Source organism: Protopterus annectens, chromosome 12.part0 (genome assembly GCF_019279795.1).
Source record: "Protopterus annectens isolate FY-2018-M chromosome 12.part0, PAN1.0, whole genome shotgun sequence".
NCBI lineage: Eukaryota > Metazoa > Chordata > Ceratodontiformes > Protopteridae > Protopterus > Protopterus annectens.
In genome coordinates, this window is record NC_056746.1 from 815,917,724 (window position 1) to 815,945,148 (window position 27,425).

General features: G+C 37.5%; 1 protein-coding gene across 1 annotated transcript in view; it reads left to right on the forward strand.

The window, feature by feature from the left end:
* EMILIN3 (elastin microfibril interfacer 3) overlaps window positions 1-27,425 on the forward strand; it is an 834,354-nt gene that overhangs the window by 212,344 nt on the left and 594,585 nt on the right. The window contains exon 3 of the mRNA XM_044089858.1: window positions 23,381-23,649. Coding sequence (XP_043945793.1) covers window positions 23,381-23,649 — 269 coding nt within the window. The remainder of the gene's footprint in view (window positions 1-23,380; window positions 23,650-27,425) is intronic.

A 27,425-nucleotide genomic window follows, 5' to 3' on the forward strand; every position in this document is an offset into this window, starting at 1 on the left:
CCCTAGATGCAGTGTAAAACAGAGTGACGTGTGTGGCTACTACTTCCACTACTATGGCTTTTGCTATGATGTCACTTAAGGAGACTTGGCAGGCTAAAGACCTTTCTAGGCACTAGCCCTTGCATTGTGGTATGCAGTATACTTAGTTCAAAGGTGTCTTGGTTATTCAGTTCAGTCTGTGTCAGTAAGCATCTCTTACATGCTCATCAGTTACTGCACACTCCCATCCCACTATTCAACATGAATTTCTTCATCCTGGCCGTCCTGTTTTGTGTTTTTTCATCCTTTTCATTACGGCAGTCCTGCAACATCTTGGAATTTTACTATGTGCACTTATTCCTCCTCTAATACCATTTTGTACACTACAGCCTATTCTGCAAAATATTTTGAGTTATTTTTGTACTCTGTCATGTCTGCATGAATCAAATTCCTTTGCTTTGATAAAGTGTTGCTTCACTATTGGTATCAGAGGCAAAACAGGGAAGTGCATATCAGAGCAGGGCACAACTCTACAAAGCAGGCTTTTTAAGCATAAAAGTGTTTCAATAACAGGACCATTTGTTCCGCACAGGACACTACTGAGCAATGTGAATGTTAACTTCAGCAGGAAAAGTCTGACAAAGAACACAAGACAGTTTTCAAAACTTGTTCTAAATAATTTTCAGAATTTTTGGTAACAACCAGTCAATATCTGTCTGTTAAATAGTTGGTGAATTATTTAATCAGCATGAACAGAATAACTCACTTCCTGGTTCAGTAAAATAATCAGTAGCATGCACCTCCTTAGCCAGCCAGTCATGTCAAGGCAAGATTACTGCACATGGAAGCAAACTTCTAGGTGAGCATAGTGGGAAACATCCTGAAGAACTGACATTTATAACCTTTGCCACAAGCCATATTGGTCCAACCGCAGCACACATAGTTCACTTATTTACTGGCTTAGCTTGGTGAAAAACTGAAAACCCTTTTATGAGGACTTATACATTGGTTAACTAGAATACGCTGCACCCACAAATGAATTGGTGCGTCATTAGTTTGTTCTTCTGATAAACTTCCTTTTGCTAGCCACTTATTCTGGCTGCACAATACAAGTGATACAAATCACTGTCTGAGCAATTTCTCATCAAAGGCTGCCTTAAACTATCTGTATACAGTATTGAAACCTATCTAAACTATAGGATTGGGCTGTCAGACATAGCTGTATAGCTATACTAGGAAATGTACTACAGATTGTTAGATGCAGTCTTACTGTCCTGCATTAATTTAATCTGCACTGGCAATATTCAGTGTCTGAGTTCTCCCTTGTATCACTAGGCCTCCGTCCAGGTTCTGGGCTATGCCCTTGCTATATGTACAGCTCTACACAGCATTAGATATCAGTCTGGGCTATGCCTTTGCTATATGTACAGGTGTACACAGCATTAGATATCAGTCTGGGCTATGTCCTTGCTATATGTACAGGTGTACACAGCATTAGATGTCAGTCTGGGCTATGCCCTTGCTATATGTACAGGTGTACACAGCATTAGATATCAGTCTGGGCTATGCCCTTGTTATATGTACAGGTATACACAGCATTAGATGTCAATCTGGGCTATGCCCTTGCTATATGTACAGGTGTACACAGCATTAGATGTCAGTCTGGGCTATGCCCTTGCTATATGTACAGGTCTACACAGCATTAGATGTCAGTCTGGGCTATGCCCTTGCTATATGTACAGGTGTACACAGCATTAGATGTCAGTCTGGGCTATGCCCTTGCTATATGTACAGGTGTACACAGCATTAGATGTCAGTCTGGGCTATGCCCTTGCTATATGTGGAGGTATACACAGCATTAGATGTCAGTCTGGGCTATGCCCTTGCTATATGTGGAGGTATACACAGCATTAGATGTCAGTCTGGGCTATGCCCTTGCTATATGTGGAGGTATACACAGCATTAGATGTCAGTCTGGGCTATGCCCTTTGTATATGTACAGGTGTACACAGCATTAGATGTCAGTCTGGGCTATGCCCTTGCTATATGTACAGGTGTACACAGCATTAGATGTCAGTCTGGGCTATGCCCTTGCTATATGTACAGGTGTACACAGCATTAGATGTCAGTCTGGGCTATGCCCTTGCTATATGTGGAGGTATACACAGCATTAGATGTCAGTCTGGGCTATGCCCTTGCTATATGTGGAGGTATACACAGCATTAGATATCAGTCTGGGCTATGCCCTTTGTATATGTACAGGTGTACACAGCATTAGATATCAATCTGGGCTATGCCCTTGCTATATAAGATATTTTCTCGCTCAGTTACCATATCACAGATACCAAATAGTGACAGAGCTATGTCCTGTCCTAGTAGCCTGGTAATGTAGCTGCAAGCATACCTCTCAACTTCTAAGCTCAAGAAATCTGGACAATGCCAAAAACAGCAGGGAAAAGGGGCCCAAAATGTATTTATTTATCTATTTGCCTTTGCTGACTGGGAAAGTCCAGCTGGGCAGAATCCATTTTCAGTGGAGGCTCAGCGAGAAAAGCTTCATCACAGTGCATTTATACTAACAAGTGAACTTTAGACTGTTCTCATAAAAACAACAATTGCATTTTTCAGAAAAAAAAAACATAGTTACAAGACTGGTATATACAGTAAAGTGTTTACATCAATAAGTATAAGTCTATAAAGTTTTGGTAGCTCTAAATATGTGCCTAAAATAAATGGATTTCTACTTTACAAACAAAATATTATTGTAAAGAAGTTTAGAGGTCTTACTTTTCAACAGATAAACATTTGGAAAAGATATAATGAAGAATATTAAGTTATAAAATTATGTAGAAAGAAATTATATAAGAGAATAGTAGTAATAGCATATGAGTTAGACAGCAGGGTATAAGATTAGTTCTATCTATGTGATTGCTCAGAATACATGAGAGGGGTAGAGCAGTGGATGGAGGCAGTAAGAAAAAGCAAAATATGAGAAGTAGTGTTAAAGTCTTTAAGTAACAAAAAGATAAGAAGTAGCGTTTAAGAGGAGGGTAAAGAGGGCTTTATTGATTCTAATGAAAGAAAGTTATTAGGGGTGTAATGATTCAAATACAGGAGAGAAAAAGTTAGCAATAGGTCACAAGACGTTTGTTCTTTCACTAGAGTTCTCAATTTGGTGATGGACATGAGTATAACTAGGACTAAGTAAGGCATTGTTTGAGTTGGATTTAATGGCTTGGGGGTTTATTTGTCATTTTTCTCATGTAGGTAAGATGTTCTAGAGTTTTGAGATGCAGCAGAGGTGTAGAGAGTCCCTTGATGAAATATTTGCTTTACTACTACTAAGTAGAAATTTATCACCAGAATGGAGGTCTCTTCTGGGATTATATGGCAGTAGTGTTTTTTTTTTTTTTTAATACAGGGTATTTTTCAAGGTAATATTATCAGCTTGCATGCCATAACTAGCGAAATGTATGTTAATGGTATTTAAGCTCTATCCATTTTACCTGTTGCTTAGTCTGGATTTTAGTGCAGAACTTAGATTTGAAACCACACTTGACACCAGTACCATCACCCATATATAAAAATCTTCTTCCATGGTACTCATTCCTCATCACCTATCTACTTAAAAGTGGAGATATACATCCTAACCCAAAACCACCCTTTATTCCTAATCCCAAAAGTAACCCCAAAGATTTAAACATACTAACACTGAATGTTAGAAGTATATGTAATAAAATATCCCCACTGCATGCCTGGATTGATCAAAATAAACATGACATACAAGCCCTTACTGAAACACGGCTACAGCCCAATGTAAAAGACTCATAAATAATTCCTCCAAATTTTGCAATAACCAAAACTTCAAAACACTACATAGCAAAGTGACAAAATTAATCAACAATGATAAGCAATCATACTATTCCCAGCTTCAACTCCAGCATAAAACCAACCCCCCAAAATTTTAGGGGCTCCATATCTTTTCTACTTAACCCTGGGACAAAAAGAGATCACACCCCATCACTTGATACCCCTCCATCACAAACAGCAGAAAAATTTAACAGGCACTTCATAAAATCAATAGCAGACCTACTGACTAACACCTCTAACACTGGACCCCCACCCTTCGACCTATTTAGGCACCAATCCTATGCCATCTACTACCTCTAATCCTATCATTAATAACCCCACTACTCAACAAAATATCATACAAACTCCATTCTCATTTCTGCCCACACCCACAAAAACCATAAAGAAACTGCTCCAAAAACGAAAACCCTGCTCTGCCTCAGCTGATAATTTTCCACCACACTACCTCAATCTAGCTGTTAACTCAATCACCTACCCAATCAATATCCTTATAACTAGATCCAGTACCAGCCATATGGAAACAATCTCACAACACTCCCATCCACAAAGGAGGCAGCTCTATTGAACTAACCAATTTCTGTCCATTATCCATCTTGTCACCCATATCCAGAATTCTCAAGAGAGGTATCCATCAGCTGATAATGCAGTACCTATTGCAAAATAATCTTTAACCCAAACCCAACATGGTTTCTGACCCAGCCGCAGCACAGCTACAACCCTATTATCCATTACAGACACTGTGAACAAGGCCAAAGATGCAGGATGCTATACAGCCTCAGTATTCCCTGACCTCGCTAAGGCCTTTGACATGGTCTCTCACCCCCTAGTACTGAACATTCTGCTAACGCAGACTACTCACATTAACACAGTAAAATGGTTTCAGAGCTACCTCAAGGATCATAAACAAGCAGTGAAATGGTCCAACAAACTTTCACCCTTTCTCCACAACCCTGCTGGAGTTCCTCAAGGCTCCATCCAAGGACCCCTACCCTTCAACATTTTCACTAACAACCTTCACACTTCCTCCCACCCTGGAACACTCATTTAATATGCTGATGATTCGACCATAATCTGTACAGCTCAATCACTACTAGAACTGCTTTCAAAAATTCAACAGTCCTTTACTGCAGTCAAATCCTGGCTAAAAAAAGCCCAACTCTTTCTTAATCCAAAGAAGACTGAATTAGTACTCTTCCACCCTAAAAACACATTCCCCTCTCACCAATCATTTCAATATCTTTGCATCTGACAACACTGTCATAGAAATAGAGCAGGAAACCAAATTTCTAGGAGTAATCATTGACAATAAAATTCCTTTGACAACCATATACAGCAAAATATTTTTTTATTTATTTATTTTTTTATTTTACATTTGTTAACCAGGGGTGTCTGACAGAGCCGAAAAGGCCCTTTTTCAGCAGAGGCCTGGGGAGAAAAGCTCCACATAGAAAAATTACAGACACATTTAGTTATTTAGACATGATCAGTATACACACAAATTACAAGAGACATGTTTTTACAGTGGTATGCGGCACATAAACAGTTACAGTGGAGAGAACAAACAAAAAAATATCAATTTCAAAAATAAGGGTAATTAATAGATTTGTGATGTACAGCTGAAATTTGGAACATAGGTAGAATACATACATAGTACACAGGTACAGTACATACATTGTAGATTAGCCAGTGTTTGTGAGTAAGATTGAAAACTACTATCAAGTGCTCTAGATTTACTATGTATATATTATCCGCTTTCACTAGCCACTGCCAAATTTGCTTGAGATGTTGCCTGATGAGGTCTTTAAAGGAGGCTTTGGATGATGTGTTTTGAATGCTAGTAGGGACAGAGTTCCATTTTTTAGCCACTGAACTACTATATAGTGCATCTCCAAAGCTATAAAAACTCACCAAAAACTGGGTCTCTTATATAGAAACAAACATTTTTTAACTACAGCAACCAATGTTTCCATAGCAAAAACCTTTGTACTTCCCTCCTTTCTTTATGGTGCCCCTATCCTAACTAATTTGCAAACTTCTACCCTAAGCAAGATGGAAAAGTGCTACAACAAAGTATCTAAGTTAACCACAAACTCTAAATATCGCAGACATCACTATGAAGTGCTATAAGAATACAATAGGCTTAAACTTCCCAACCAGCTTGCTATTCAGCTATCCACTTTGCACAACCTTATTTTCAAGCCTACTGCCTGCCCTACACTGGCCAACTTATTCACACCTTACACACCAACTAGTTCCCTACGATCAGAAGACAAAACTCTCTTAGCTATCTCAAAACCCACAAAAAAAAAAAAACAGTTCACTCTCTGTATTCATATTCTTTCGCTAAACTATGGAATTCACTACCTCTAGCTGCCAGGTCTATGCCTGGCCTAACCACTATAAAGCCTCTTTAAAAAAATCATCTAAAAAATACATGGGTTTTGTAGACCCAGTCGAACCACCCTGGTAAACAAATGTCAAATAAATAAATCATAAGGATAGATGAGCCATATGAGAAGGTTGGGTGCAATTAGGATGAGGCTAGGCTTTTCTTACTATGTTTTTAAGCTACTGTTTGGCCCTGTAAAGGTAGCCAAATTGCTGGAGGGTTTTTTTAATTGTTTAAAGAATATGTTGATCAAATCTAAGATTGCTATATATTACAATGTTCAGTAATTTTGTGTATGGTACTACCTCAATTTTATTTTGCCAAGAATGATTGATTTTAATTGAGATAGTATTTTGGGGTGAAGAGCATCACTTTTGTTTTATTGTGATTGAGGAATAGGTTTGAATGTTTTAAGCCAGATTTTGATAAAAGAGAAAGAAACTACAGTGATTTCTTAGAGTTAGGATGCTGTGGGGGTAGTGTGTATTAAATCTGAATGATCTGCAAATTGTACTATATTTCATTGATTTATGGCAGTGTAAAGCTTGTTTATAAAAATATTGAAGAGAGGGAGTCCTTATATAGAGCCCTGAGGGACACCTATTGTAACTAGGAGATAGTAGTAGAGGTCTTGTTGCCATTTGACTGCTTGTTGCCTTCCAGGATAGACAACTAAGAGGTTATGTAATGGAGGACTGAGAGAGACCAATAGAAGAGAGTTCAGTGAGTAAAGGCTGGTGTGGTATAGTGAAAAAAACTTTAGATAAATATAGGAACATGGTTGACAATACTTTACTGTTGTTCCTGTGGTGGTTCATAGTACATGTGAAGTGAAGAAGGGTGGTGGTTGTACTGTGGCGGGGGTCTGATACCATTCTACATTTCATAGGGAAGAGTCTTTGAATTTAGGTGATGTTGAAACTGTGCATAAATACATTTTACAAGTTTTTTATTTTTTGTTATGGGGGAGTGAGGACTGCAGTGGTCCTGTAGTTATTAAACTCTGTAGATGGGCCACCTTTGTGCAAAGGTATAATAAAGGATTTTTGCAGCTGGAAGGAATATATATTTTTACATGTAGCTCTATCTAGATGTAGGAAGATTGTGGTGCCTTGTACGGCAGCAGCCTCTCTGGCTCCCGATATGCACTTTTTGTTTTCATGTTGTGCCATATGAATCTTTTTATGTGGTGAGTCCACTTTTGTTATCAAGTGAGTAGACATCACAGTGATAATGTTGGTGGTGTTGTAATGTGAATTAGTGTCTGTTATTGCCTGTTGTTTCTGATAAAATAGTGTGGAGTGGTGGAAGTTGGGCCTGCAATGGTGATCCTAGCTGATGCAGAGTGCAGGAAATGGAATTTCGCTTTGTTTGGAAATGGATTCCTTGAATGTGATGGTGGGCTTGAGTGATGGAAAAGTAGAAGGAGACATGGTGTTCTGTGTGGGTCAGTGGGGTCAGCAGAAAGGAAGGACTTGGTGGATTCTGGTGATGGTGTGGCCAGTTGGGCCTGTAGTTAAAGGTGGTTGAAAGAGTATGGTTGGAAGAGGGTCGAAAGGAAAACTGTTGGACTGGATGATGCTAGGGTGATCGGGACTGCAGATAGTGGTGGATGGATGGTTATTGGTGACAAGAGGATGGTCAGATGAAAGGACTGTTTATATAATGTTGATGGAGATGCATGGTGATTGCAGCAAATGTATTGTGTATGTTTATGGCTTCTGATCTTCGGTTGGCTTTTTCAACATTGTTGTGTTATTGCTGTTTACTGTTATATGTAGCTGTGTTCTGCTGTTATGCTATTTGCACATGAGCTTGGAGGAACGTAATTTCATTCAGCTGTATTTGGGTATGGTTGAATTACAATAAAGTTACTTTGCTTTGCTTTGCTTATCAATATATAGATCTAAAAAGATATTGAATTTGCAGCCATTTTTAAGTAGTAGAGAGAGGTACTGTGTTGAAGTCAAATAGGTGAGGATATTTAGCAGAGGCTGTAAGTACTAAGAGGGTAGAAAAGGTATTAATGTTTGTAAGGGACATTATTGTCTGTATAAAATAGTTGCTAAACTGCCTGGGAATTGAATCAGTAGTATTGTTAGATACTAGGGGGGGGGGGGTAGTTTGGCCTGAATGTAAAAGTTTGTTTATAGATATCCAGAGGGGATTTGGGTTGTTTTCATGTTTATTTTAGAGGATGTTAAAATAGATTTGCTTGTCATGTTATATTCAGTATTTTGCCCTATTCCTTCGCTGCCTGGGAAGTTGAAATGTATTTTGTGTTCTATGTTTGTGCTACTCTTTACAGACTTTGGCATGCTGCAGCATTAATTTCTTAGTTTCCTTTGCTTACCATGGCACAAGGTTTGATTTGACCATTTCAGTATGTACAGGGGCAATGTTATGAAGTGCATGACAGCAGGTAGATTTTAGTATTTTCCAATTATATTATTTTAAGATTTTTTTTTAAGTGTTTTTGTCAACGCTTTTACAGTTAAGAACTTGTTTTCAAATTATATATTTATCTTGGATAGTGTAACTTCTGAATGTGTAAGTGGGTAGATGGTCACTTTTGCTATCTGCAAAGCTACTGACTGTCCTAATGTTGTTGGGTCTATTAGTAAGAAAACAGTCTAAGGTCAATTGCCTACCAGTACTTTTGTGGACTCCAGTAAGTGATGTAATTAACTGTGTAAAAACTAATAGGTTTAGAAAATCAGATGGGCTGTTGCTGTTTATAAGTTGCCAGTCTATATATAGGTCTCCTAGTATCATTGTTTCATGTTGGATATTGTGGGATATATATATATATATATATATATATATATATATATATATATATATATATATATATGGGTCTACTTCATTTCACCTAACTTCCAATTCACTGACTTTCATTTCACTGACCCCGTTTCACTGAAATTTCATTTGACTGACACTTCATTTCACTGACAGTTCATTTGACTGACAAGTATTATTAGCAAGAAAATGGAATATGCCCCCTTCCCCACTGTAGTGCGACCCTGGAGTTAGAATATATAGTTGGGGGGTGTGGGGGGCACAGCCCCCCACATCAGGGGGTTTGGGGGGCACAGCCCCCACTTCATTTCATATGATATTGTTAAGTTTTGATATAATATTGCTTAGTAAAAGAAAAGTAAGTGGGGGCTTTTCACACCCCCAACTATATATTCTAACTCCAGGGTCGCACTACAGTGGGGAAGGGGGCATATTCCATTTTCTTGCTAATAATACTTGTCAGTCAAATGAACTGTCAGTGAAATGAAGTGTCAGTCAAATGAAATTTCAGTCATTGGGTCTCAGTCAATTGGGAGTCAGTGAATTGGAAGTTAGGTGAAATGAAGTAGACCCATATATATATATATATATATATATATATATATATATATATATATATATATTGCATCTGTCCCTAGAATTCTAAAGTAATCATCAGTGTTTCCTTAAGCACCATTTGTCTAATCCCAGTGGGAAATACATACTGTACACTCTCAAAATAGATGCACAAAAGAAACCCTTAAACCCCACATACCAGGCAAGAGCATCTATTAATAAATCCCCAAGTATAAGTAACACTGTCTGGAAAATGGTAACATAATCCTAGTTTTTTATGTTCTTCATTTTCCAGAAGCGTCTCTTATAAAGCAAATATCCAGGGTTTGAGTCATAACAAATATGTAAATATTCTTTTTTTCATAACATGACTACTGAAACTGTTCAAATTTGAAGTTGCTACATTCATTCCATACCATTCAAGTAAATATCTGTGTAACCATTCCTGCAGAACATGTTACTGCAGCTTGACATTTTTTAAAAATCAGTTTGTATTCATTAACAGACACCATTTGTTTCTTTACCACAGATTGGATATGTGCATAGAATTTGTAAGATTCAATTATGCAAATTACATTTTTGAGTTTATTTCACCCAAGTGTACATGTTTTTTTACATAGAAAACTAAGACATTCACTTTACATTACAGACTTTTGCCAGTACAGTCTGATTATACAGCATGTCGGGTTACAGCTTTGCTTGGCACTTAGTTTTAGTCTAGGGTTTTGACTGCAGCTATTTGTTTGGGAAAGGCCCTCTTGGAGGATTTTGGTGACCACTGGGGAGTTTATGATGGCACTAAGTTTACAGTTATCTGCAAACTTTGTCAGCCACAAACCTGTTACATTTGCTTTGACCCCCCTTAAACAGTTAATGCCAAGAAGACTGGCCCAATGACTGATCCCTGGGGTAAACTGATAGTGACAGGTCTTTTGGAGGAGGTAGAGACACCGACCCTAATTTCCTGTGTTCTGTTTGTGAACAAGTTTCTTGTCCAATGAGTTACATAGGGATTTACATTTGGCTGCAAAAGTTTATCTACAACACCTGAGTGTGAGATGTTTCAAATGCCTTTGTGAGGGTTATGTATGAATTATCAGCATTCATTTTTTTCAGCTCACTGTTTATCAAAAATTAAATATCAAAAATGCTGAACCAAAGAACTTAAAAAAACACACAGAAAAAATCTTTTTTAGAAAGTAGTCAAACCCCTCTGGACCCCCATAGCTCCCAAAATTATATATAGCAACTCCATGGTCAGTAAAGAAAAGGGTGTAAATATCCTGAAAAGTGTACTGCCAGCTCACAAAATACCATACATTGCAGTGAAACCTCACCTGGACATTAAATTCTGAAACTTAAGCCACACCACCATCAGTGCAGTGATCACCTATAGCCATGCCTTTTCTGCGGTCTAGATATGTTGTGTGTCGTGATTTTATCTCATCCATTGCTTCAGCACACTGCTTGTAGAAGATGACCAGGTGAAGTAGGCAGGATATACTCTTGATAAATCCAATCTGGTTTGAGTCTAGATTTTGTAAGTTAACTATGGCCTTATTTATTAAATACCATAATGATCCTTCCATAGCCTTACTGATGAGGCTAGTGAGGCTTAACTGTCTGTAATTACCTGGGTCCATTGAGCATGAATCTTTGTTACAGCTGGTTCTCAGTAAAACTCTTACCTCTGTTTGGTAAAAAGATCCAAAATATCGCTGAATAATGCAATCTAATCTTATTCTGCACTCCTTCACTGCAGCAAAACTGCATTCTTTCTTTACTTATGTGTGGACAATGGTCATTATCAACGAATGGTCACTTTTCTTTAATTTACACAGGTACCTTTCCCTCCACAGCAAAAACATAGTGCATGTGTTTCATGTCTTGTTCCCTGTGGCATCCAGTGCAAATGATCTCTGATCTCTCTTGCCCTTAATTGAGTAGTGTGTAAGACAGTTCATTTTAACAACTCTGTTTGCACATAATGTAAATAGTCCCAGACTTCCCCTTTTTCTGGCACTCTAATAATTTGAATATTTTTCCTGCAGGTCCTGTATTCCATATAAATTGTTTCCCATTGATATTATTCCTGTTTCTAACAGTGCAAACTAATGTTTCTTTTAATTCCGTATTTTCTTTCTGTAGCTCTTTAATTGTGTCTTAATTCATTGCCTCCTCCATCTTTGTCTATTGCTGTCTAGCCTGTGGTATATAACAAGTAAATTGCAAGCTTAAATTACTTATTTCACTGCCAAAAATTATCCTTAAGGTAGTTGTGCCCAGAGAATTTCCCAATTACCCTTTCATGGCCATTCTTTGACAAGATTTAACAAGTTTTCTTGTTCACTATCATTAGTCTCCATATTGAAGTCCACTGCAATCAACAGCTGTAACTGTTTATGTTTATTTCCATTTTACTCTTCCTACTAGATCAAGTTGTTTGTCTTTTCAGCGTTTCCCGGTAAGGTGTCACCACAGAGGAACTTCGGTCTGCTAATGCTTGGCAGTTGGTTTTTATGGTGCTGAGTTGCCAGCCCGACTCCCAACCTTCAACAAAGGCACGCCCATTTACGCATGTCTTTCAGAGGCCATTCGACCACAGGGAGGACATGCAGACTCCACACAGAAGGCACTCCCCTCACACTAGCTGAGAATCGAACAGGAGAACCTCTTGCTGTGAGGCAACAACGCAACTGCTGTACCACCACGGCTTTCCTACTAGATCAAGTCATGAAATCTAATTCTATAACTCTTCATCCATTTAGTATGACAGAAAGCTTAGTTAAACTGTACCTTAATTCCATATTTCTTGATGTTTTCTTAGAGTAGCTGGGAGTACATCTACACAATATAGCATCAACGGTCAGTTTTTTTCCATTAGGAACTTTAATACATAAAAGGAGCTGATGCTGTTGATGGATCTTGAGTCCAGGAACTTTCAATGCGTTCAGTGCTGATCAGAATGTGGTTACCACTTTTACCTTCCTTATTAGGCTACTCCTCCTCTAAAAATGCATGCCATCCTCGCACATGTTGTTTTACTGATGATGCAAATATATAGACAAGCAAAGGTCATGTGCTTGCTAACCTTTAGTAGAATGGGAGCAAACTTATTTAGCATCCTTGGCAGTGACTTCATTTGGCAACTTTGCTTTAGAAAAGAACTATAGAAATTCCTTACTGTAGTTCAATGACTGCATACCTCAACTGTACAGATTTTTGCAGAATACCCAGATTTTTGCTTCATGTTTTTGGTGTGTTCCTCCTAAAATCTGTACCTTTCTGGCAAATAGCTGAGGATTGAAGTCATTAAATAATGACAAATATTTGAGATTAAGACTCCACATCCTTCAGAAAATTCATGCTAATGCAAAACCTATTATTCTATCAACTTTCTAAATTTGTAAGAGCAATATTTAAATCTGCTCCTATTTGTCCCCCATCATTTTAGGCTTTCTCCAGATTTTTTCCTCTAAGAGGTTGAGAGTTGAATGACTGACATTTATGTTTAAAAAAGGGTCTTGAAACTAGGCAAACAACTGTTATATATCTACATAATAGCTGTTTGCTAAACTGTTTCAAACAATTTTGCTAAACTATAGCTGCTTATATGGTCGTCCATACTGTTTGCAAGGAATGACTGGCTCTCCTAGTCAGTGCTGAACATGCCCCTAGCAGCTTGCACCCAGGACAACTATCCTTTGAAAAGATGAACTGTAACATTCCCCAGGCAACATAAATAAGAATTTCAACTAGTCCAGAAGGATCTGGGTGAGTCAGAACATACATCATGCTTGTCCCTCAGTTTCTGCAACTGATGGCTTTATTACTCTTAAATCAATGAAAGCTGCAAGGGGCACTGCTTTTTTCTATTCAGTCCCGGTATTTAAAAACTAAGAGGCGTGTTTTCGCTCTTGCTTCAACATTTTTGGTGGCATGGGAGTCTGCTGAAAGCATGCCCCTGCCCTGTCAGATATTTCCATGGACAGGATATCAAGGCATAATTAAGGGCTATAAAGTATGAGTACTGATTCTGGCAGTGTGGACATCCGAGTGCTGCATCTTTATTGTTTTACATGATGTCTTCTTAGTTTCACATTGCTATAATTTCCAGTGTGTACTGGTGCAGTTCACTGATAAATGTAAAGCTGATTCTATTAAGTAACACATTAATAAAAAATGCAGAAGTTGTCAGTACAAGAACTTAAATTATGCATTAAATTACAAGAATGCTTCCGTCTGTCCATCCACAGTGCCCTTTTTCCCATTTTTACACATGGAGTTAGTGTGTCACTTTAACAGTGACAGTCATCTAGAGCCAAGACTCACACAACACTGACTGGCTTGCCCTGATGTGGATTAAATTAGAAGGATGCATTAGTAGATTAAACAATTGCCATCTTTAGGATGCTGTACTAATTAACTGATTTAATGTGTTTTCTTTGCTAAAAATTTTCTCTGTATGTTCATTTGTATGTCAATTTGGTGAGTTTTTTGTTACAAATTTCCTCTGTATCTTTATTTTTATGTCATTTTTGTTGGAGCTTTTCTCCCCAGGCCTCGACTAAAAATAGGTTTCTGACCCGGTGGACTTTCTCAACTAACAAATATCAATAATGACAAATAATAAATAAATTGATTCACTTAAAGAAATGCAATGTATATAAAAATACAGCTCAGTAGAATTGTGTGGGAGATTCTTATTGGCTTGGAATTTGTGAAGAATGAGCATCTAAATCTGACTCTGCTGTTACAAATGTATATATGATGAGTAGAGACGAGACTTTTATAACACACTTCTGATGCTAAACAGTATGCACAGATGGTCAGCCTTAAGATTTTATGATAAATATGTACTGCTTTCTTGGTTATGTCCTATATCTGCCACACTAACATAAATTGTATACTGACCAGTTGCAGTGCAGAGCAGCATTAAAATCATCGGCTTCTTCCAGTGGTATCCTACCAAGATGAATGGATACATGTCCATGTTTCTCTTATGAACACACACACACACACACACACACACACACACACACACACACACACACACACACACACACACACACACACACACACACACACACACACACACACACACACAGTGCTTCATGGAGGAGTTAATTATATCTCGCCAGTATGAACACCCCTTCCCTGATACATGCTGTCTCCAGCCAGATTACTCGGGCACATTAAGAACACAATTATTATTTACTCTTAAAGAAAACAATATTAAATGTTTGCATAAAAATAACCACTTTAACCAGTCATTCTTCAAAGGACAGAGGTTAGCAGGTGAAATGCAACCAGGTCTACTTACATGCGTTTATATTAATAAAACTACCCAAACCAAATCACACTAATAAAAATGAAAGCAAGCAATATATTTTGTAAAATTAAGTATACAGGCACGAGTATACTTGCACAAAGCAATACAAATGAGTTTTAAGAGACACTTTACATATGCAGAAACTATATCCAATAATATTAATCTGGGCATGCCACTACCAGGACCAGAAATCTTTAGTTATAGATTTTACTGAATTCTGTCTATATTTGACTGCCAAGTCCACACAACAGTAGCTCAGTGTCACAAGCAACTATTTGCAGGCTTGAACTTCTGAACGAGGGCTGCAGTCCACTGTGCACAGTTCAAACCCAGGAACTGCTGCTTATCTAAGAGTTGCTATCTGATTAAAGGAGTCTTAGGTTCTGTATTTCCATTTGAGCCTGAATTTGAAATGTAAAGTTTAATGTTTCTTTTCCACAGCCACTTAATGGGGGACACTAGACTTGAAATAAGGCAATGCATCCTCAGACCCGTAATGACATTTCCAGGAGTGCTGAGGTTTAGGCACCGAGCATACATGTGCATTTAAACCATTTTCATCTTTAAGCTGGTCTTCTGCATTTTAGCAACAAATGTTTTGCACAGATCAGTTCACTTTGTAACATTTGATACATTTAATATACTACATATTTTCTGAAAGTAACAATCACAGTATCACAGCTTTTATGAGGAAAATATAACAATTAATTCAGCTTAATGTAGCTTGTTCTTTGTTTTCCTGAAAGACAGTTTCAACCTTGCACAGTCAGTAATACTTACTCCATTGTTTTAGACTCAGGCAAGTGCTCTTGGGACAGCATCAAGAACTAGAGCTTGGGGCACAGATGCATTTTATGTTACTCTTCCCATTTCCCAATCTTGACAGACATCCGCGCTTCTATTACTGACACCACTCCAATATGATATTCTAGGACTATAATTCCAAACTGCATGTAAGAAGCTTTCCATTTTTGTCCAATGGATCTATGTACCCAGCTGTGAATCTTCTACCGTACGGGTAGGGTCAATAATTTTGAAGAGCCCAAACTATTCCCACAAATGCCTACAATGTGGCTGCATTTGATTCTTCCCTTTATTGGAGTCTACGATTAAGGAATACTGTTTATGATATGGCTTTGTTTGAAATGAACTAAGTAGATGCCCCAGTCCATGTTTTAACTCATCAATCTACACTATAACCTCCTGACTATAATTAACACTAGTCAGCAAAAACGGCACACACAGAGCTGGAGAACAGCTGATGTAAGTAGAGAAAGTTATATAATGTCACCAGGTAGATTTAAAGCACAAAGATTTATTCCACACACAAGTCCACACAAGCTTTCATCCCTGCTCAGTCAGGAACTTCGTCAAAGTAATTTAAGTAATAAAATCCACTTCATTTAAATACTTGAATAGCATATAATCAATCCTAAAACATGCCCCCCCTTATTTACATAACTAATTCAATATACCTAAATGAATGAATATACTATATCTCATAAATAAATACAATACAATAAAATAATCTAAAACATCCTATTTAATATTAAATATAAAACATATAAAATATTTCTATATAAAATGCATCTTTCCAGAGCTTTTAATTTTAAAAAACTACCATTCAATCCTGGCCATTGTAGGGAGTTCATCCTTAATTGCCATGGGGCTTCTTGTTTTTCTAATATTAATGCCCATGGTCCACCCCTAATATCTGGTGTAATTACCTCCAATATCGAAAATTTAAAAGTATGGTGTGGATGATCCATATTAAGCCCTTACTGGAGTTTTAGCCTGGAGGGTCTTAAGATTACTAGCTATAGTACTATAGTGATGAACAGACTTTATGTAATACCCCATTGTTTCCAGGAATACCATTACCTACTTTTTGCTAATAAAAGCAGGCTATACCTGGATAGCATTCATTTTACCAGGCTTTTTGACAACGTTTACTACTATCCATCTGATGATCAAGATACGTTACTTCTGCCATTCCATCCTGAAATATTTTTTGCCTTAACAGTCAACCTAGCCCTTTTCAATCTGCTCAGTCCCTCCCTGGCATGTTGTATGTTGTACTAACAGAATTAACTAAAGACTGCACTAGCTTATTTAACCCAGGCAACATAGGCTCCATCACCTTCTTCAAGGATGCATTAAAGCAGTCTTGGAACTGTTGTTTGGGCATTTTTCATGCAGAATTTAATTTCGATGAATTTATACACCCTATGTAGAATGATAAAAACTAGCTTTTTTGCTGCAGTTGCCCAAGGGTACCTGCCAGCAATCTTCAGTCAGGTCATTCTACTGCTTTAAAGCTTCACCTGCCCTGGACATGCAGTGCGTATCTACTTCTGTGGGAATGTTTAATTGCCTGTAGTCTACAGAATGCCCACTACTCTCATCCTTTTTGGCCCCAAAAGGACTAGTTAGATGTAAGGAATGTTGGTTACATGAATTACCTCCAGACTCACAAGATGTACCAACCGTAGCAGCTCTTTTTCACTGGATTTCTTGACTTGCTGTGGTACCTTTTATGGAATTTTCTTTCAGTGGCCATTGGGTTCCTCTGTCCACAAGGTGCTCTACTAGATGGTTATTCCCTGGCTTAGGAGGAACAAGTCATCAGACTATCATAGCATTTATCAAATTTCTTGAACCTGTATAGGGGATAGTTGCAGTGACAATACTACTTCCCCACAAAGGCATCACCTTGATCATCATGGAAGAGAGTTCCAACCAGTTCACTTTCCATTTGTTATTTCCATTTCCTTTTGTAATGCCTTGCATACAGTACATACTTGCTCCATCTGTCTTGGTTGAACTTCATCATATCAACATGGTAGAATGTGTGTCTCTGTCCATTGCCTTCTATTGCTTGTGAGGAATATATTTGCTCTCACAGTCATTATGAATTAAGTCAAGGACCCCCTCTCATCCTGTGACCATAAAATAATTTTACAAAATGTAGATTTTATGGCAGTATAACAGGGAGATATATCAGGTATTTGTCCTACTACCACTTAAAGGGCTCTGCAAATGCTTTCAGTATGGTCATATGAATAGAGCTAAACCTCTCCGCCAAACCATTTCTTTGTGAAGAGCAGGGGGTATGCTTTAACTGCATTACTCTACAGTACTTCCCCAAGCAAGTCAGCAGGTCTGACCTAAAGTTAGACCCTCTGTCCATCAATATTCTCCAGGGAAAAATCAGCCGAGGAAAGTTTTTAACAAAGCATTTACCAGCTTTTTTGTCTCAACAAATGAGAACTCCAACACTTCAAGATGTCTTGTAGCATCCCCTACAATGCTTTATAACTGATGTGCTTATAAGGCTCAGAATCTCACAATATGCATACCTACCCCCCCCCCCCCCCGGAATGGTTTCTCAGTAACAGACACCAAATCAGACTTGGCATTATCTCCCATGCCATAACTGCTCATGTTGTTCTGATATACTGTCTGATAATGAATTTTACACCTCCTAACCAGGACAAAATATGTCTTTAAAGCATCAGCTACATGCAATACTAGCAACAATGTCTACCTTGCTACCTATGTAGAATGTATTGCATTTTATGTAGGTAAGTCCACACGTAGGCTGAAGGATATAATTATTGAGTGTAAATCAGACATCAGGAGGTGTTATATATCCAAAGATTAGAGGTGGTGATATTAATAATGCTCTAGAGATGAGCAAGTATGAATGGATAACACTTCTTCAGGCAGTTGTTAAACCTGCAGTTAATGCTAATATAAGTTTTAAACCTTTATTAAAAAAAAAACAAAGGGTATAAGAAAATATCTAGAATGAATTTTTGGATTTTTTTTATCTGATATGTATTTTGTATTTTTTATGTTATATTATGTATTCTTTATGCTATACATTGATACTCTAGATTTTTAAGGCTATATTTTTAAGATGAAATTTCTAGTTTAATGAGCTGTGTCATGTGATTTTATACTGATAGTATTTAAATGAATCTGAAAAATCTCTTTCTTTTCACACTGAAGAAGGATGCAAGTCTGAAAGCTTTGTGACCTTGTGATTTGGACTTATTAAAGTCTGTTTGGATTTTATTTCTATGTGTCAGGTGTTTCCTTTCACTTGACATTTGCTTCTATTATCTTATGGTTTGCCAAACATCTGATAATGATCACATATCTTGCATGACACTGTCACATCTATTGCAATGCCTGGACAGTAAGATGTCTGACAATCCTCCTTCTGTCATTATGTCTAAATAATGTGAAAGAAGAGTAGCACTGGCTATGGTCAGAAGGGCCTTACAGAACACTCTCGGGACTTCTGGCTGCTATATCATTGTTCTGTCTAGACCTCTTTCAAGAGTCCATTCTCATTACAGTTCCTACATACCACAATATAAAGACTTCTGCTCAGGAGGATGCTTTGCTGATTCCACCATGGTATGGATGAAGATAGGTGAAAGCTTTGCCTATCTCAGCATTCTCTTTGTGATCTTTTCCAGTTCTCTTTCCAATGAAAGATTAGTATTTCTTGGTAATTTTGACTCTGATTCATTCTTTTTGGTGCCAACCATCTCTTCCTATGAAGTAAGTCCTTACAGAGGAGAGTCAATACATTTTCAGACCTGTGTCTCAAACTCAGGCCTTTTGCTTTTGTTCACCACTTTTCTTGAAGTAGCCACATCACCAGCTTCTTGTGGAGCTGTATGCACTAGCTAGATTTCCTACTCTATACTTGCCCGTGTGATTGTCTTCATGCTTGGCTGCATGTAATTACATTCTATACAGGGTATTGTGTCAGTGAAGTCATTACCTATCAGAACATCTGCTGAGATACCATTGGATATTACCACCTGCTTGTCTCTCCGTACCTTCCTTACCAGTCTGTATAAACTCTGGCCAGAGTAATGCCCATCTACAACAGTTGAAGATCTAACAATGTTTATGCTTGGTGCAGTATTCATCTTAGGAATTGTTTCTTTATCCTCTAGCAGGATAGGGTACAAGCCCTTGTTGTAATCTGGAACAGTTAAAATCTGAAGGCAGCCTGCCACTGCTTTGGTGCTGTCAGCTCCCTCATATGCCTTTTGTTCTCCAGCTTATCACTATGGACTTTTAGGCCATGCATCTTACATGGTTACACTGCAAACATTAGACTCTAAATCCTTAGTATGTACTCCAAGACATTGATATGTAGTAGAAACAGTGGTTTTACCTTTGCATAAGGAACCTGCTGTGGGAGTATAGATTTTCTTCACTTGTTCCCCTATACCCACAGGTAATACAGAGTATGTAACTCCTGTGCAGTTGTGCCCTTTATGCCCATTTCTGATTCCCTCCCAGTCTGTTAGATTATCATTTCCTCAGGCAAAGTACTGAGTACTTTCTCCCTTATCATAAGGTGTCTCAAAATTGTAACTTAACATCCACTCACATAATTAATGTAAGTACTTATTTATGCAATGAAACTGCTGACACTGCCTTATTTTTTCTACTTTCTATATTTATTTTTTGATAAACTTCTGGTGTAACCTTAAAACATTCAAAAAGAATCTGTGAACATCACCCATTTATTTATTTTATTTACAAGTTGATCACAGTATGAGTGAGATGGTCTACTGACCATTTTCATTCACAGGGTTGTTGTTCTTCTTTCGGCTTTTCCTGATTAGGGGTCGCCACAGTGGAACTCCAGTCCGCTAATGATTAGCAGTAGATTTTTATGGTGCCGAGGTGCCAGCTCAACACCCAACCTTCAATGAAGGCATGCCATTCACGCATGTCTTTTGAACACCACTCGACTGCGGGGAGGACATGCAGACTCCACACAGAAGGCACTCCAGCCGAGAACAGAACTGGAGAACCTCTTGCTGTGAGGCGACAATGCTACTGGTGCACCACCGCGGCTTGTTTTCATTCACAGGGTACAAGTACAAAATGAATCAGGGCACCTTAACACAGATAAAAGTAACACAAGTAGGTAAACAAAACATTAGAAATGTGCAGTAGCATTAGTACAACAGTATCAATATTTACAATAAATTAGCACAGGTATATACAAGTAGAAAAGAACATATCTATTCAGATACAATACAATGTTGTATGCTTTTGTTGAACAAATAGTTGAAAGGAACTGTAATACAGTAATACTTGAGAGTGGTTTATCCAGTAATAGAGGAAGTAACTTGACCAGTACCATGAAGATAGGTGCACCGTGCACCCAGCATCCTCACCACACTTGATTTTCATGCATGTATAAACTGCAGTACCTTACTGCTACATTTGATTCCAAAAACATGCAATGTTGGTTATTTTACAATAAAGTAATATGATTTATTCTCTATGATAAATTGAAATACTTGTGTCTCACTCTTTCTTTGGTAGCACATTACACTTTTCATACTAAATGCTACAAACCTTTCACTATCCTGACATTGGCAACATGAGAATATCGAATGTTCAGAATCTCGAGCGTGTAAATGGAAATCTTCATAAGCGGAGATTTCCATTTACTGCAATGTAGTGCGGTCTCGGAGTTGGTATATTTAAGTAGCAGGGGGTGTGGGGGGTGCAGGGGGACTTGGCCCCTTCTTAAACCCGTTAGGGTACTTTTTTCTTTTCTTTTTTTGTCTTTTTATAAGGTTGATGTTTGAAGACATTAACCATATGGTGTCTACCATATGTTGTTCGATGTTTTCAAATGTCAATCTTATAATATGGACCCCTTTATTATAGAGGCTTACTCAGATCCTCAAAGCTTATGCCTATCTACATACATTATTTTTCCTTCTGTGACAGACTAATGAAAGCTTATGGTTGTCTTTCAGTAAAACATTTAGAAAAGCTGCATTAAGATGAGTTAAATCTATTTTTTTCCATAAGAACAGCAGTTGTTGCTTTCAGTAAATCGTCCATAATATAAAATATCTACAATTCAAAAATGGTGAACTACACAAAATATGTAATTACTTTCATCGGAAAAGCAGCGGAGCTGTTCTGACAAAAATATCCTTTCAAATGTGCATATATTTGCACTATATAAACCTCAGTATTTCTTCAAATGTTATTTCAGGACAAAGGATGAATTTACGTATTGGACTCTCAGCCCCAATTCCACCAAGACAATAATTTATGTGGGTGTGGAAATAGGAAACTCTGCATTCAAAAGTAAAGTCAGACAGAAAATGTGGAGCCTGGAGCCAATGCAGCAGCAGGAGAGAGAGAGAGAGAGAGAGAGAGAGAGAGAGATAGAGACAGAGAGACAGAGAGAGAGAATCAGCGGTTGAGGAGTCTCTGCCTTATTTTGAATTGTGCACCATCTGTCAAAATCCAGCTACTTTGTATTTAATTGGGCAAGTGTATGTATGTGTCTATGTTTAACTTGAAAAAAGTATATTGCTTAAATGCATTTGGTTCAGGTAAACTGTTTTTTATTAATTTAAATTCAAAAGATTCTGGCTGGTACTTTATTAGTATATGTAAACCATGTCATACCTCAACTGTTGGCATCTGCCTTTGAGGAATGACTGTTTAAAGCCACTAAAGTCATACATATATCTAAAGGTTGTGTCATTTTACAGGAAAACAGTAATTATGTTCTTTGTGTACCAGATTAGGCAGGCTGGTAGTTGGTTACCATAAAGTCAGGAAAGGAGGGTGTTGATATTGAAGAGATGTCATTAACCCCTTCCTGGAAAATATCTGTGTGTGTGTGTGTATGTGTGTGTGTGTGTGTGTGTGTGTGTGTGTGTGTGTGTGTGTGTGTGTGTGTGTGTGTGTGTGTGTGTGTGTGTGTGTGTGTGTGTGTGTGTGTCTATATGCTTTTGCATGTGAGTCCAAAACAAATTTGGACAACTTTCAGTTACTACTGTTAGATAGAAAGGCATTGGACTAGGAACAAGGTAGGAAGGAGCTTAGGAAGACAATGATTGTTGGTGACTGTAGCTCTGCCCTGCAGTTGGCTAGTATAAAGCTTATTTGAGTGTGGCATATGATAACTGTTTTCTGAGGAAGCAGTATGCATTTACAGAATGTTGCTAAGGCAAAGCACATCTTCAATATTATTTGGCAGCAACAAAATTTTGTCCATAATATATAAACTAGTGGCAGTGGATTACTATACAGTATAGTACCAGTTCATCACATATTATTGGTTTGCAGCACTGTGAATATATTGCTGAATTGGAATGTATAGCCTGTAAAACAGTTTTCTCTCCAAAAAGTATGTGAACCCTAGCCTAGAAACCACAAGATAAATATATAGCATTATAACTTGCACAGATGCTGTTTTATTTTTCATTTTTTTAATTTTTTAGACAGAGTTGTTAAGAAACAGGCAAAAGTAAGCTCTGCAAAATGTATATAAAAAAATGTCACATCTAACTAAGAAAATTCAAATCAAAAGGAATTCAAGCTGAACAACCTGAAAAGCATATTGATAAAACTGTTTTTGTTTGTTTATTTTGAAGGCATCAGACATTTTACAGACCCAAGTACAGAATTGGATATAAAACTGTTACAGAGCTGGAATGGAGATGCTGTCCTGGATTTTCTGGAAGTACATGCCAAGAAGGACCAACTAGTCTCCCAGGTATACTGGCGCATCCATCAGGCCAAAAGGGACCTCCAGGCCCTCCGTTCCTTCCTCATCCTGGTTTACCCACTGGACAAAATGTATTTCCAAATAAGAAGGCCTTTCCACACCCAAAGACTAGTCTCACCAAAACGGGCTTTAATGGTAATACTAGTGCTTACAGTTTACAGAGTAATCAGCACTTAATGCTTTATTATATTCTTAGTATATATTGTAAGAAAAAAATAGACAGAAGTTGCTGTCAATACAAGCACTTTAAAATGCTTAATTTTGTGTAATTATTTATTCTATTTCTATAAATGAGTCACAAGTCAAAATGCAGGGCAGTATGTTATACAACTGGTTACATATATGAAACTAACAGAACTGGTACACTATATCTGTCTATGCAGTCTATATATCAGTGTAAACTTCTGAGTAACAATGTTTACAAAAATGTGTATGGTGTTATAATAAACTTAGCACTTGAACATTAATACACATATGACCAGCATCAACACTGTGCTTGCAGTGAGATGTATTCTATACTTAAAGACTTATCGTATGATGAAAAAACATGCTGAAAAAGCATGCTCGTGCAGGATTAGAAAGGACTATTATCAACCCCCCCCCCCCCAAAAAAAAAAAAAATTATTGTGGTATTCAGTGTTATGCCTTCAGTGGTAAAATGTCTTCCCCACTCCCATGATGGCCGTTTATCTTTTTAGAAGCATTTTTTTGTATCACTCACTCAATAAATATGTAAGTACATGCATACATACATGCATACATACATAAATAAATAAAATACCATACTTCATTTAGAATTTCCTGTCTCTTGCAATTCTTTAGATTACTGGTTCCAGTCTAGTGATGGTTCATTCTCATGAATTCTACATTCTGAGAAAGTCATGGTAAATAATAACACATCAATAAAAATGTCATACTCCCCCAATGCATTCCTAATGTTTTTTTCTATGCAACAAAAACTAGCTATTTATTACCAAATACATTCCCAGTTATGTATATCTGGTTTCTGGCTCGTTTATTACATATCTGTGATTGCTGAGACTTTTAACACGTGTTTATTCTGACCCCCCACAGCTCATATCACTGATGTGATCACAAGACCACATATCACCCTTTTCCTGTGATTTTAGGGCACTTAAAAACACTCACCAGGTATTTATTACTTCTTATGAATTATTGCCCTATTGACATTGAATGAACATCAACCCCTTGCTAGGCTAAGAGTCTGACATATTATTAGTGCTCAACCTGTATTCCATATTTACATGTTCCCCAGCAGTTGGCACATGTGAACCTTGGTCTGCTGCGGACAAACCTTGATTCCTTTTCTCATCAGCCAAGCTTCTTGTCTTAGCCCAGCAGAAATGTGTCCAGCAATATACTATAGTCCAGACTGAAATGTCATTATGCCTCAGTCATTGTGCTGTGTACTTCATAACTTTAGTCATAGGGGAAGGCTACATATGGAAAGTAAGATATGTGACAAGCAATGTGGTTGGAAAGCTCATGTTTCCATTATGCAGATCCGAGTGGTACTTACCCTGAATTAGAGTTGTAGCTTTATAGGTCTACAACAGTTTGGCTTAGATGTTATCACCTATTCCAGTAATTTTGCAAAGGTTGCAGATGGGCATTTCAGATTCATAATATACACCCGTGGCATATACCACACAGCTATATTTGCTTAGAAAGCTTTGTTGAAATTCATTCTGAATATAACTGATAGGCATGAATCTATTGGTGAAAAGTACTTTAAAAACATCTAAGTGGATTGCAGGTTTTAAACAAAATCACAAATGATGCAAACTGAAAAAAAATTTGTGTCTATCTTTTTTTTAACCCCTTAATTAGTAATGACCTGAACTTTTTTATGATGCATACATTAATGCTTGGTAGAGGTAATGTCTTTGAAATTCTGAATCACATAATACTGGAACAGAAAATCCGGAAGCATTATATTCTGAAACAGAAAATCCTGAAAACTGCACTACTAAAAACAGAATAAACTGACGATGTTTAACCATTTTATTTGCAAACAGCATATATTCAGATATATTTTGCAGAATTGCAAGCATCCTCCACATACCACTAATTCTTAATCGACCTCCGTGCTCGCACAGTACTGGAGAAAGAGGCTAATATTTTGTTTTGTTTTACTATTTTCTGGAAAATGAACTCTTTGTCTTTCTCCAGCATTACTCCAAGTTGAATTTAGAGTACATAAGTAGCATGTTATGGAGGCTGGGGTGCCCAGAAATATTCCAACATATTATAAAAACTAGGTACCTACCATTAGACTCACTATCACTTCTGAAGGATGTAGTTATGTTTAGGGGGACCAGACTTGGCCTTATAATGCCAAAGCACTATATGAGATGAAGGAGTTTTTAAAATGGTTAGTTAGTCTGCTAGAGCCTGTTATATGTGTCATGATGGTGCTTTTGTCATACGTCTGGAAAGCCTTTAGTAGCCATCACTCATATTATAAGGAAAAGTAAAACAGAAAAAAGGGACAGGACACTGATTTTAATATGTAGGCCAAATAGTTTGCCTAGTACCACTTCTAAGGTTATAAGGCATGCAATTACTTATCTAGAATTTGACTGACATATCTTTGAGCATGGTTACAGTAAACTAGAAGTTGGTCATCTGTATGTAAAGTAGAGACATTTTTTTCTGTAGTCGGGTATTTTGAGAGCTGTAGTGGATATAGCTTTCTAGTTATGAAACTTCAGTTACAGAACAGATGCATACAGATTTTTCAGTAACAAAAACATGTTTACTAATGCCAAAAATGTATATATTAATGTTTTGGTCTACACTGACTTGACAACTTACAAAGCAAACAGACTGCCAAAGACAATTACAGTGCTACTTGGCAGATGATTATATTATAATTAGGACTCTTTAAGTGCAGATGTGTTTTTGCATGGAGGCTCCACCCTCTGCACCTCTCACTATATGGTGTTTTTCTATTTTCTCCAAATTGGTATGATCTTGGGTGCAGGGGCAGTGTCAGTGCTTGTATTATGTATTCTGTAAGTCAGACTTCTGTAAGCTCAAGTTCACACAAAACATCCTGACTAAACCGATGTGGTTTAAGTGTACTGCATTAAGTCTCGTTATATTTCTAAACTGCTCTGAGGCCTCTAGGACAAATTAGGAACCACACATTGCTCTAGACCCACAGGCTGCAAAATGCTTTTCTTGAACCATGGTCCTTGTGCAAGGGGTTGAATTTCTTTAACCATGTGACTCTAGCCAGGGATTATACTCTTAGTACAGCTGTTAGATCGAAAGACTTCAGTAAGGTCTTTGAAAGGACTAACCACAGAATTCTGGTTAACAAATTATTTATCTGGGATGTGAATAATACAATTCAAATTGTACCAAAGAAAACCAGAATCACCACTCCAAGTAGCCAAGAACCAGACTCGATGGTACTAAATAAAAATGTTTAATTCCACAACAAAAAGACTCAGTAGTAACACAGTCAGTCAAGCACTTTCGTCATCCAAGACTTCTTCAGAACTGTGTAATACATCATTACCACTCCTTAAATAAGTAGTCCCCCCCCCATTTAACACACTACTTAAACTTTAAAAACATACACCCTAAAACCTAACTCATTCTAAAACAGCAGTACATAATAAATAAAACTTTGAACTAGTACTTTGTGAAAAGGAACATAGTGAAAGGTCAGATGGTGTGTATAGCCAGAATGTGCTCTGACTTTGATACAGTTAAGTTGGAAATGGACAAACTGATTAAAATGTTTGTAGCCAGGGGGTACCCGTTGGATTCTGTGGTTACCATTAGTGAGCAAGTAATAAGTGAATGGGGTAATAGGTACAAACCTCTACTTGGGGTTAGCCAGAATAAGTAGGTTGAAGTCACTCACCAACAAAATA